The sequence below is a fragment of the Hyperolius riggenbachi genome, chromosome 6, assembly GCF_040937935.1.
Source record: "Hyperolius riggenbachi isolate aHypRig1 chromosome 6, aHypRig1.pri, whole genome shotgun sequence".
In the NCBI taxonomy this organism is placed as follows: domain Eukaryota; kingdom Metazoa; phylum Chordata; class Amphibia; order Anura; family Hyperoliidae; genus Hyperolius; species Hyperolius riggenbachi.
In genome coordinates this window covers 285,945,655-285,959,606 of record NC_090651.1, presented here as the reverse complement: position 1 = coordinate 285,959,606, position 13,952 = coordinate 285,945,655, and the positions used below count along the sequence as shown (strand labels likewise).

The 13,952-nt window shown below is 41.2% G+C and overlaps 1 protein-coding gene across 9 annotated transcripts in view; it reads left to right on the top strand.

The window, feature by feature from the left end:
- The window catches only part of NECTIN1 (nectin cell adhesion molecule 1), a 316,761-nt gene that overhangs the window by 144,127 nt on the left and 158,682 nt on the right, over nt 1-13,952 (top strand). Inside the window, exon 6 of one of the 9 annotated variants that reach the window (XM_068240985.1) lies at nt 9,154-10,923. The exons of the other annotated variants lie outside the window; for them this stretch is intronic. Within the exon in view, the coding sequence (XP_068097086.1) occupies nt 9,154-9,680 (527 nt within the window). The 3' untranslated portion in view covers nt 9,681-10,923. Of the gene's footprint in view, nt 1-9,153; nt 10,924-13,952 lie in introns of those variants that run through there. 9 annotated transcript variants of the gene reach the window in all.

Sequence of the window (13,952 nt, the reverse complement as noted above, 5' to 3'; positions counted from 1 at the left end):
TCAGAAGGTGACACTGATTCACATAGCAAAATACTCACTCGTACCTCTGCTTTATAATGTGCTAATGATTTGGCAATACATTTGTCTGAATAGCAAACTAGTTTTAATGATCAATGTTATGCTTATTACAAACATACAGTGACTCAATGTGCAAGAGGGAACTCAAACTACACCCTCTCTCTAGAGGAGCAAAACACAGGCGGACCAGGATGTTAGTTTTTAGCCAAATTATGACTTTTTTTTTTTTTGTCTGCTTGTGGAAAATTCCATGTTTGCATGTTTGCTGGGAGCGGTTTGTGACACCTGAGTAAATGTTCTCCCCTTAGCATCCCTTACCTGGGATGTGTGTTTATGTACTGTAACAGCTAATCTACTGCCTACATGTCATAGCAGGACTCCACCTGCGCAGCTGCACAGAACAATAGAATAGGCTTCCTTCATTCTCTCAGCCTGGGAACGAGTCCCAGGAAATGAGAGCGATTTGCAATAGCACAAAATGGTTCCCGTCATTTCTAGGAGCGAGGGAATCTGCTCAGACCTGCACATGTCATATAAAGCTCTTTGTAATAGGAACATGGAGGAGAAACATTCATTTAGGCTGAAGTCACTTTTGTGAGGAAAATGGGAGTCTGTCTGCTTTTGCTACACACCTTCCAACTTTCTGTCATGAGAAAGAGGTACAAAACACACTTCCCTTTTCCACACTGCCTGTCATAAGACACTCCCGCTGTCATTAGGTACACCACCCCTAAGCAATAACACGTGATGCATTCAGAAACCTAATAAGACTGTTTTGTACAGTTAAAAACGAAATGAGATATGAAGAAAAACAAAAACTCCACCTTTGTAGAAAACAAAATCAATATAATCTTCATTGTAAGCCAAGATTTTTGGGGGCGTAAAAGGGCCTCCTATCAAATCTCTGTCTGTTTGGGCCAATGCAAGCCTATAAACTCCACCATTCTTCCAACCACTGGTGTCCCGGGTAAAGGTGACCATGAACATATCGATTTTTTTTTTTCCCCATCGATGTAGACTTTTGATCATTTTGATTGAATCTGCTAGAAATCAATGATGCATGTGGCCCTATTGATTTTTGGCCAAGATTGATTTAATTGGTCGATTGAGCCACATGGAAGATAAAGATCAATCAGCGGGTGGTCAGGAGCGGCGGCAGATCGGCGGCCCATAGTGGTGCACTGCATCAAACAGTACAACGCTGTGGTTTGATAGAATTTTACTCATTAGCCGCTTCAAACTAAATTTTTGGTTTGAAAGGTGCTGGTGCAAAGTAAACCTCTATCAACATATCTCGTTATGTTGCCTAATGCAGCCAAATGTGTGTGTGTGGCAGTAAGTAGCTATATTTACCTGTGCTGGACGGCTTCTTCTCTTCCTCCACTGGCGGCTCTGAACTTCCGACAAGTCTTCTGGGTCCCGATCACGTCATCGGATGTGGAAGCGCTACCCCAGGCTCTTCCATCACCCCTCTTCCACCACCAGTTGGTGCTGTAATGCTGACACAGTCTCCTGGATCATATCATGTTATCGAAACCAAGTAGACATGTCAAGGTTACATTGCCACCGCGGTAGAGGAAGAAGAAGCCAATCCAGCCGTCCAGACTAGGTAACTATGAAAGCTCCCTGCCACCTACTCTGCATACCCTGCCGAGCCTGCCTAGTAATAAACACTTCCCCAGCGGCCTGTAATATATGATTACAGGTGAAAAGTCCAAATCAGATCTTTTAGAGCAAAGAGGAAGTTCTGAGTTCAGGTCCGCTTTAATAATTTCATGCTGAAATCTATAAAAAAAAATCCATGCCTAGTGTGTGGCAATAACAGAGCCCTCTCAGATCAGATTTGATTTGGCAGGGATCTATCTGATGATTAAATCTGGTGGCCATCTATAAGTGCATGGCCACCTTTAAGCCCCAACTACACCATACAATATTTTTTTTTCGATTCAATTTGATTCATTGATTCGATTCGATTCAATCCAACATGTCCGATCGGGATTCAATTCAATTTGCCATTGCAAAACTCGATCGGACATGTTGGATTGAATCGAATCAATGAATCGAATTGAATCGGACAAAAAATTGTATGGTGTAGATGGGGCTTTAGATACGAAAGAGCAAAATATGCAGCATCCCCTCTCCCTTTCCTTTCATTCTTCCTCCGCTGTAAATGGAAAAAGAGGCAGTCTGCTTATTAATCTGCTAAATGACTTCTTTATCCAATTAGCCTGATCTGATGTGGACTTTTCACCTGTAATCATATAGCCAGTGGCATTAGCTGTAACCTTCAACCGTTGAATCTGATAGGACAAGAAAAGTATCTCACATTTGCACCATTGACAATGACACTGGCCTCACACTGACTAGGGTATATTGGGAGTTCTGACCTACCTCAGTCAACTGTATAAATGTGCTATCAGGAGTCAGATATGTGTGTTGTGCTTTTTGCAGATAATTACGCTGATAAGCACAAAACTATTGATATATAAAAAACAAAGCATGTACTAGTAAAGGCGTAATGAAGGAGTGTTTCCATGATTACATGTTACAAGAAAATGTTACATTTCTTTGGCAAGCGCTTATAGTTGTACACTGTGATCTGTTGCCAGTAACTTGCTATCTGACAGGCAACTGGCAGAGTCACAAGAGGTCATGGGGGTTTTAATTTCCTTATTTCTGTTGTTCAGGTTCCACGTATTCTAACGTTCATTGCCCCAATAAGCTTTACAGTTTTCTCACACTATAAATACAAAGTAAGCGTCAGCCATCTTGGAGAATGGCCCTGTCGTGCAGGACATAGCAGAAGGACCCAACGCATAGCTAAATTACACCGGTTACTGAGAGCACCACTCATTGGTATATATTCACTGAACAACGTTAAAGGGTAACTGAAGTGAGAAGCATACGGAGGCTGCCATATTTATTACCTTTTATACAATCCCAGTTGCCTGGCAGCCCTGTTGGTCAATTTGGCTGCAGTAGTGTCTGAATAACACCAGAATCAAGCATGCAGCTAATTTCGTCAGATCTGACAATAATATCTGAAACACCTGATCTGCTTTATGCTTGTTCAGGGTCTATGGCTAAAAGTATTAGAGGCAGAGGATAAACAGGATAGCCAGGCAACTGGTATTGCTTAAAAGGAAACAAATATGGCAGCCTCCATATCCCTCTCACTGCAGTTGTCCTGTAAACTTAATGCGCCCACACAGCGCACATAAAGATTGCATAAACCATGGTAAACGAATGTATTTTATGCTATTTGACCAACTCTCATTCTACTCACACATATGTATATAAGTCTTAAATCAGGATTATCTTCAAAATCGGGGGCAGTTGCAAGCTATGTATGCAGATGTAAGTATGTGTTTCTATATGTGTACACACAACATACCTCTCAGCATTCTGTGACAAGCAGAGCACTTAGATGCAGTAGCATTCAGTAATACTGGAGAAAGTCACAAAAAAGGGACACCACTGTTTTCAATTTGGTCATTCTGAAATCCAATAGTGTGTTCTTAAAGAAATCATTTTCATTAGATCCTGCTATTGTAGCTCACAAACAGCTGTACCCATATCTGGCCCTGAAATGTCTGATTATTTCATGCACACCCATAATACCCATATGCAGATCAGAGTAATCTACAGTGTCAACTTGTTGTGTGTTTACTTCCTGAAAATGTAATATTTCCTCTGAGTGTGTTTACATGATTACCTTCTGAATGAGACAGTGAAAAGGCAGCAAGTAAAGGGGTGTAGAGTGGTGAAGTCTGGAGCATGGGAGAGGACTGAGGCCCCCATAAAACAGAAGCTCTGCTGAGTCTTGTTGAGGGCTTCTAAAAGTATTTCTGATTATTATTATTATTTAGTATTTATGTAGCGCCGACATCTTCCGCAGCGCTTTACAGAGTATATATAGGGTCGTCACTAACTGTCCCTCAGAGGAGCTCACAATCTAATCCCTACCATAGTCCTAAATCTATGTATGTATCGTGTAATCTATGTATCTGATGCATGTTTATTTTAAGATCTTCTATTTACCTTAAGACAAAATGTGTTGGATTGCTGGGATATTTGTTGTAAGATTTAATTTATTGTTTTAAGCTTTGTGAAACTCCTATTTCTCTCATTAAAGTTTTTATGGTGTGAAGGTCAATATTTGAATGATCTTTATGGCGCACTGATCAATATTTGAATGATCAATCAATCATCAAAGCAGTCCTTTACAATTTGCATCATACCACGATTTCGTTTTTGTTCAGATTGGAGCTGTAAGCCAAACTGAAACTGATCACATTTCTTACCCTTTATCCCTTAAGATGGCCACTAGCAGTCCAATTTCTAGCGAAAAATCATTTGAGCGATAGAAATTCTGATCGGATTGGTTGTAAATAATTCCAGTTGATGGACACTATCTATTACGAACGATTATAAAAAGTCGTTTGATTGGAATTTCGACAAACCAAAATTTGGATTTTCTTGTTGGGTGTGATAGATGGGAAGCAAAGATTTCACTTCCAATCAGAATTATCTGATCGCTTGAACAATTTTTTTGCTAAAAATTGGATCGTTAGTGGCCGCCTTTAGTACAAATTTCAAAGTTACTTTATTCTGAATAAAGATGATTGAAATTTTCCTACCTGCCCGATTGTATCCTTGATCAAATCAGGAGTCCTAGATCTAAGGCGCATAAGATTTTATCACAATTATCAAATCTGTCTAAAATTGATCAGTTCAGCTGAACAATGTATGGGTAAATGGGATAAATTGTTTTATATGTTTGTCCAAATGTCTGCTTTAACTTGCAGGTTTTATCTTGTTTTGTATTGTTGCCTATTTGATTACATGTATTCTGCTGCTAGTGAATTCATTTTCTCTCGTTGTTGGGCTATGTACACACGAGCCAATCTTCACGCAACTGATCATTACTATCAATTTCCCAGTTCGTAATTTAGTAGTAAAAAAGGTAAACCCTCACACTACATGGAGATGGTAAAATTGGGCAATGATTGACCAATCATAATTGAAAGTGTGTAGCAGGCTTAACTGTAAAGCTACTGAGAAAATTGTCATGTATTGATCATTTCCGATCGGTCTCCCCAAAATTCACTTCCAATCAGTGGACAATCTGATCATTTTGTTCATTGATCAAAAGTAAATATTGGCGCATGTGTACAAGTCATTGGTTTGCTGATTCACAAAAGCGTCTTTACATGTTTATGTCTTCAAGTAAACTAAAAAAAAAATGTAATAAAAAAAATGCAGCGTACAATCCCATTCCTTTATATCCATTCCTCATAACCTATTTTTTCCTCATTTTTCCTTTTGACTCTACCCAAGCAGTGACGCATTGATGAAAAATTGGAATTACTGTTTATAAATCAGAGATTTCAGTCTTTATTAGAAGAAACAAGGCACTGAATAAACTCCATGAATTATACATATTCTGGCAATACACGTAGTCCCTTCACTATGTAGTTGCAGCGTAGGAGTTTATGAACCAAACTGGTAAATATGCATAGCTTCCTGAAGCAGGAAGAATCAAGCCATTCGCTAGTCTTAGGTTTTAGGACTTTTATTCAACTACACATACAACTGTCTAATTGAATATTATGGTATGTTAGGATGGGGAGAAGCTAATCGGATAAGGTCTTCGGCCAACTGTGAAACTTGCATCCTTGTACCTAAAAATGTAATGCCACCATAGCATACCATAGTAAGCCAATAAATTGCAAATAGTATTTGTTACATGTCTTGTTCCATTATTCATGTACCTTTTGTCCATGCTGCTCTAAAGGGAATTTACTGATATTGTTTATTGCTGCTTCATGTAACTATCGCATGCCACATCACGTACAGATCCCATAGCATAGCAGCAAAACGTAAAGAACCACTTATGCAAAAAAGTGTAAAATTTAAAATGTGTGTATATATATATATATATATATATATATATATATATATATATATATATATATATATATATATATTACATAAAATTTATGTTTCTTTCAGAAGAAAGTGTACTATTACTTATTTTCCTATGTTGCTGTCACTTACAGTAGATAGTAAATAGCTGACGTCTGACAGATTGTGCACAAGTGTATCTCCTCATGGGAGATTCTTAGTATTAACTATATTTACTTTGTACAGCACCACGGAATATGTTGGCACTTTATAAATCAATAATAATAATAGGGGCGCCTCACATGGATGACTGTCAGTGTTTTTTATTGTTTTTAAATCGCGTCGTTTCTACAACTTCGAATAGGTTGTTAGGAAAGCGTATTTGTGTTTGTGCTTGACAGCATTGACGATAGTTTTCAAAAGCGTTGCAGTTGATTGACTTCTCTCAGAAGCCGCATTCAGCTTCTGGAGTCATCCGTGTTCACCTCACAGTAGAAACTGCTGGAAGTCACCTTCCAAAGCCAACAAATGCTGTGGTTGTCTTTTCAAAGCATTGTGGAACTAGGCAGCTGACAGTAAAGGTAGCCATACACTGGTCGATTTACCATTAGATCGACCAGCTGACAGATCCTTATCTGATCGAATCTGATCAGAGAGGGATCGTATGGCTGCCTTTACTGCAAACAGATTGTGAATCGATTTCAGCCTGAAACCGATCACAATCTGTGGAGCCGCCGCTGCCGCCTGTCCCCCCCCCCCCCCCCCCCCCCCAGCATACATTACCTGAAGCTGGCTCCGGGTCCTCTTCTCCGCGCTGCACCCCGCACCGCATCCCAGCGTACACTGTGTCACTCCGTGACCAGGAAGTTCGAATAGAGCGCCCTCTATTTGAATTTCCTGGTCACTGGAGTGACACAGGAAGTTAATGTACGCTGGGATGGAAGCAAGAGCGGTGCAGCGCGGAGAAGATGCGGAGAAGACGCGGAGAAGATGCCCGGGAGCCAGCGTCAGGTAATGTATAACTGTATCGGATCGGCCGCCGCTAGCGACACGCTCCCTACCCGCGGGCTATCGACGGAAGTAACCCGCATGGCGCGATCGACGGTCCGATCCGATTTCAGGAGGAAATCGGATCGGCGGGTGCGTTTAGCGCGAACAATTGGCAGCAGATTCGATCCCAGTGATCGAATCTGCTGTCGAATCGGCGGCAAATCGGGCCAGTGTATGGCCAGCTTAAGGGTAACCCGATTCTCAGGGGGGAGAGGACTGGAAATGGACCATAATCCTCTGGGCCATTAAATCACCATATAAAGCTTTCAAATGCAAACACTTTCAAACTTTTAAACTACTTGACTAAACGACATTGCGTTTAAAAGGAGTTAGCGTTCAACGTATGAAAGAACAGATACAACGAGCCTCAGACATCCATGTGAACCAACCCTTAAGGTGGCCACACACGATACAATTTTTTTAAATATCTGTTCAATTCAAGAATAGCAATCAGTTTTTCTACTGATTGTAACAATTCAAAAATCTGACCAATCTACCACACACCTATGTTACATTTTTCCCCACTCATGAATAAAATAATTGAAAGCTCAGAAAAAATTGAAGGAAACTGTACATCAAGTAATTGACAATCTATCACACACCATACAATTCTTGATAAAGTTGGTCTGAAATTTCCGTCATGTCCAATCTCCAAATATAAAAAAAACGGGAAATACGATCAGAATTATCGAAAACAAGAAAAGCTCTCGATTTTTTGGGGACAACCAATCGAAATTATCGAATTGGTAAAAAATTGGATCTTTTAATTGTATGGTATGTGGCCACCTTTACGCTTTACAAAAGCAACCCTGGAAAGGATCGATACAAAGATGTCAGTTAGCTTCCCTACTCACTTGCATGCTTTTTTGGCAGTTGGACTGAGCAACTGCAGTTCAGTAAGGACTTTTGTAAATAAAGCAGTAACTGAGAATCCCCTCATGAGGAGTTGGACTAATCCAAACTCTGTCAGATCAGATTTTTCTCTACCTCTTACACGTGACAGCAATGTAGGGAAAAGGTCATTTATAGTGCATTTTACTCTGTTTTATTCTAACATCTGTAAGTGTGTATTAGAAATTTTACATTTTCTTTGCAATCGTTGTTTAGTTGTTCTTTAAACCTTCTACATTGGGTGCATTAAAGGATACCAGAGCCAAAACCCTTAGGTGAAGGGGGGGGGGGGGGCGGCATGTATGGTGAGCTGTTCTGATGCCCATCGCTCCCCCCCTTTCTTTTATGTCCCCCCCCCCCTTGCATACCTAAAGCTCTTCAGGCATTCTTTCCCAGGTCACCAGAGTCGGGCTTCACTGTGCAGGTGCTAGCCTGCCTTTCGTGTGTCCCTTAGCGTGCAATCGTGGCTGGGAATGCTCTGGGCATGACGCAATTGTGACATCATGTGCAGAGCGCTTCTGATTGCAGTCGCATGCTGAGGGACGCATGCAAGCCGGGCTAGCACCTGCGAAGCCGACTCCGGTGATCCGGGAGGGGCTAGCTGATGGGGTTTTTAAGTATGTAAGGAGGGGGACACAGGAGAATGAGGGGAGCGGTGGGCATCATTTCTCCTAATGGTTCAGGCTCTGGTATCCTCTAAATATATAAATATCCTTTGGGGGCATACAGGAACAAGAACGTAATAAGCACTGTTTAAAAAAAAGTGATTTATATTGCTGCCTGTGCTTTAGATTAAATTTGCACCAACAAAGAATGAATGAATAAATAAGTAGTATATACCATACACACTTGCGACAGTGGTCACCTAAAACAATGGTTATTTAATTTGTCGATGGTTCTACCCTACCCAGACACTCTGTATGACTGTACTGCTCTACAGAGAGGGGAGAGAGAGGATGAGCAGGAACGATCCATTTGTACCTGCAGAGATCATAACCATAGAGATCAGGCATGGTTTTCCAGCATGCCTGATCTCTCAAGCTGCTATGACACTTGTGCAAAATTAGAAAAGTTGCTTATAACAATCTCAAACAATTGTTTTGGGTGACCTAAGCTGCAATGTGTATGGGCAATTCAGAGTTTCACATTATGTGGCCAGTTGTATAGCAAACATCAGTAAGTAAGTGGTAAAACCCAATGCTCTTACACAATTTGCGTCTCTGCTTGTGGGTTGTAGCATGTAGCCAGATCCTGATGTTGTCCCTTTCCTTGTCTTTTCCTACCCAGAATTCCCTTTCACCCCGACTCCTACAGATCAGACGGAGCGGAGAGAGCAATCCATGTTTCCAGCAGCAATCATTGGAGGGGCAGTGGGTGGAGCAGTTCTAGTGCTAGCTGTTTCCGTCATCCTGTTTGTGGTGCTTCGAAGGAGACATCACACCTTCAAAGGGGACTACAACACTAAGAAACATGTTTATGGAAATGGTTATAGTAAGGCAGGTGTGGCCCAGCACCCACCTATGGCGCAGAGTTTGCAGTATCCCGAGGATTCTGATGATGAGAAGAAACCAGGACCAGTTGGAAGCATCAGCTATGAGGAGGAAGAGGATGAAGAAGGTATAGATGGACGCAAACTTAGCACAAAGTACAATGATGACTCTAAACGCCCCTATTTCACAGTTGAGGAAGGGGAAAGTTGTGGCTATAGCGAGGATAGAACTCTGGGATTCCAGTATGAACCTGAAGATTTGCCTGATAATCTGGTAGCTCAAAATGATGGTTCTTACATCTCAAAGAAAGAATGGTACGTGTAAACACAGCGTACCAAACAAACTGACCACTGTGGCTGGACACACGCACATGCCGTGACCACTGAAATGGCGGGAACAGACCTAAAGCTGTTGGGAGAAATGATCACATGATCAAAGCAATGTCTTGTCTCTTGGTGTATGAATATAATTTCCTTTTTTATGCCACACAGTCATTGTCATCTGCAAAATGCTGAACCCCAACTGTTCAACTTGCAGCCAGTTCCTTATCATATCATCTTGTACAGCTTTTAAACAGGGTTATAACATTATAGCATTTAAGTCTATGTACACAGGTTCACACCTACACAGCAGTTTTTTGTGGAAGGGGCCACGAAACGCTAAGCAGTTCTGCAAAGAGGCCCAACCGTCTGACATGGCCATACTTTGACAAATAGCTGAGCGTGTCATTTGGTTGACTACCGGTATGCCCTCCGATGCTTTTACGGGAGCCCTACTACTGAACAGATGTATTCCAGATGAGCTGCATTCCCTCAACAGTAACACGTCACGAACGCTCAAATCCAGGCTCACAGCATTCCAAAACACAGCTTTCATACATGCGTTGCTAACTTTTTGTAAATGAGCACAACATAAACTGCCTCCCTTCATTATTTGTTCTGAAACACTGGAATTTTTTGCTGGGTACTTTGTGGCTTTTATTTTTTAGATTTTTCTTTTTGTTGTTGTTTCCTTCTTTGTACATTCTTGGGGAGTTTTTGCTTATTCCAGAGACAAAAAGAGAGCTGCTAAGCCACCCTACATTTGATCCAGCATGTTGCAGGGTAAGCAAATTACAGTAAAATAGGTGGCTGTGAGAACTGTGAGATTTTGGTGCGTTTTTGTTGTTGTTTTTTTTCTGTCTGGAACAGTATGAATATTTGTGACCAAGATCCATGTATTAACATACCGGCATGGGACTACTTTGTTTGTCCTTCAAGCTTTCACACGATAGCACTGCACTTACCGCCACCCCAAAAAAGTCGTCCTACAGATGCCCATATACAGGATACAGTCGACACCTGCTCCGAATATCCCAAGGAAAGCACTGATTGCGTTCGTGAAAGCTGAAGATGTTTTATTGCAAATATGTAATTACACTGAACTGTTATGCCAAAACAAGTTAATACTACATGTCTATAAGCCTTATCGGCTGCTCTTCTTTTTTTATGTTTAAGAAAAAAACAAAATGTATTATTTTGCTGTCTTAAAAGATGGGGTAATATACATGTGCTGTTTAGGAATCATGCATTTTTATTATTATTTTTTTCTTGCTTGTGTTTGAATTACTTCACACTAAATTGTACAAAAATCACACGCTACAGGTTATTAAATCTGCACACTGTATGTATACAAATATCATCTTGGCTATATGATGCCAGAAGATAGAGCAAACTGACTGAATGACAATTCCTAAGCACTTTAAAGAGGTTTTCGGTTTGTGTTTTATGAAGGGTAGTTTATTGTGGTTCGCAGTTTTTGTATTTCTTTTTTCAGTGTATACAAAATGGTGTGGAAAAGATGGTAACATTTCTTAGAGATTAGGAACCCTCGATTCATTGAGAGTACAGTATTCTGAATGTATGTGCCTCAAGATAGGCATTCATTTTTGTTTTTTTATACGTATTGGCATAAAACGTTGGCATTAGGATAATCTAATTTACTGGCTAACTCAACTGATTGAAAAGGCAATCTTTCAATACCCTCTCTGTTTCTTCATCAGATGTCATTTAGCTGCATTGTCCTTGATGAAGAGACCTGTGGTGGATTCCAAAAACGTGCATTTTACATTTGAGTTAGGCAGTTAATTGTATTATCATTACACCAACGTTTTTGTGTAAAATTGTTGACTACCAAGGTACAACACAGAGCTGCCTCGGTACTTAGCAGTAATAGACCAAACATTAGTGTGAGCATTATGCAATGAAGCATATACAAATGATGAAATGCACATATGATATTGCATTAGTGGCTTTAGTTATAGGGAGTTTTGAAAGGTGGAAAATCTCAGGGCTGTTCTTATGACAACACTACAGTAAAACTACTGCCAGGCTTTAGGGCTCTTTCACACCAGAGCCCTTTTCGTGCGTTTCAACGCAAAGGCAATTCTTTGTGTTAATCAAGGTAAAAGGAAAGTCCATAGACTTTCATTTTATCTTTCACACCCGACACTGCGTTTTGGTTCGATGCACGCGGGAGCGTCGGTTTCTGTCGGGTTCAATTAATAGCTACCGCCGCTGATTGCGTCGCACTGCAGATGCCCGACGACACGCCGCAGGGCATATAACGCATGCAGGAAACTGCTCCTGCACGCGTTGAAAGAGGCCTTACAGAGGTAAGGTTGATTATGGATACAAGTGGCTGGAAAGAGGCATGCCAGCAGGAAAGCCCATGGCCATACTAGTAAGTCTACAACCTGGCAATTATTGCTGACCTTTAGGTTAGGAGAAATATATGCTGTAGGGTTGATTCAATAAGGTTGGAGAACAAACAAGGCCCAGCAACCTGATTTTGTTCAAACTGTTTAATATTAGGTGGTAAAGGATTGCAAACTTCACATCAGAACACACAGGGGAAACTTGAAAAATTACAATATCATGCAAAAATCAATTTCTTTCAGTAATTTTAACTTAAAAGGTGAAAGTAATATATGAAATAGGAACCCTTTGCAGGTGTTTTGGGTTTATTAGCTGATCAGAGTCGGACACTTTGAGCCAAGGATATTGAACATTTTCACAATATTCTAATGGTCTGAGATTTGGGGGGTTTTATAAGCTGTAAGCCATAATCATCTAAATTATAACAAATAAAGCCTTGACATATCTCGCTTTGCAAGTAATGAGTCTATTTTTCATATATTAGTTTCACCTTTTATGTAACGAATCTCTTTCATAGATCAGTTTCACCTTTTAAGTTGAATTATCAAAATAAATGCACAATATTTTTGGAGTTTCACCTGTAGGCCCTTATTCAATTCAGTTTTACTTCTAAGTTTTCTCCCGGAAGATCATTTTTCATCTTCTATTTCCCTTAATTTTTCAGCTTTCTTTGATTTAAAAAATAGGTGATAAAGTACTGACAAAATTATTATGAGTATTTTCTTGCTTGCTGGTGGCTTTTTGTATTTTATTGATAAGATGTGAAAATATCACCTAGGAGAAAACTTAGGAGAAAAAAGTATGGTAAATGAAATAAGGGCTATAGGGAAGAATTAAGGCTCGTTTCCACTATAGGGAATCTACATGCGGGCACCGCATGCGGATTCGCATAGGCAATACAAGTGGATGGGAATGTTTCCACTTGTGCGTCGTGCGGGTGCGTTTTGGTGTGCGGGGGAAATCTGCACGGCAGAGCCGTCAGATTTCGCGTGCGGCTGGAATGCGGGCGAATCGCCCGCAATGCTTTTAATAGGGAAATCGCATGCAGCTTTGTCATGCGGTTTTCCCCGTGATTTCGCGTGCGATTTCGCATGTAATGGTATGGAAATTTACACAGGCAGTGACATGGTTAAATTCGCCTTCTTCTTATCCATGCGAAATCGCGGGGAAAACCGGATGCAGAAACGCATCCGCATGCGATTTCCTCCGCGGTGGAATCCAGGCGATTCCGCACCGCGACAGTGGAAACGAGCACTTACTGAAAGGCTAGAATTAGCTCTTTCTCCCATCCCCATGTTCTGATGTGACCTAGTTGACGGCTGCAAATTATTACCACCCAATAGCAGACACTAGTTGGCAGCTGTCCATGTTTTCTCTTATGTTTTACAGGGTTCTCCTCTGTTCTACAGCCTTATGGTGGCCATATATAAGGTGACGTGGCCGATTGAATAACCGTTTCGATTATTATAATCGTCTCGGATGAAAATCGGTGCCGCCATGAACATGCCCGATCGAGGATGCGACCAATATCGGCCTGCTGCAAGATGTAGGGCTGACATGCTTGATCAGGTGCAGTAACTTTGTGGGATATTGGGCTGAGCTATGAACACGACAGAACCCCCAGCACCGCCCCCCCTCCCCCCCCCAATGTGTAGATGTGTCCCCCGTGCCCCGTGTGGTATAGTTTACCTGTCAGTGACTGCCGCTGGCTCCACACTCCGTCCTCTGTCCATACACGTGCGCCCCATGTGGTTGCTGGCATATACATAGGCACATGGGCGACATCTCACATGTGGCCACTTTATGCCGTAACCATGTATGGATGGATTGAGGAGCCAACGGCAGACACCGGCAGGTAAACTATACTGAACTAGAGGGGGGGGGGGGGGAGGAGACATTT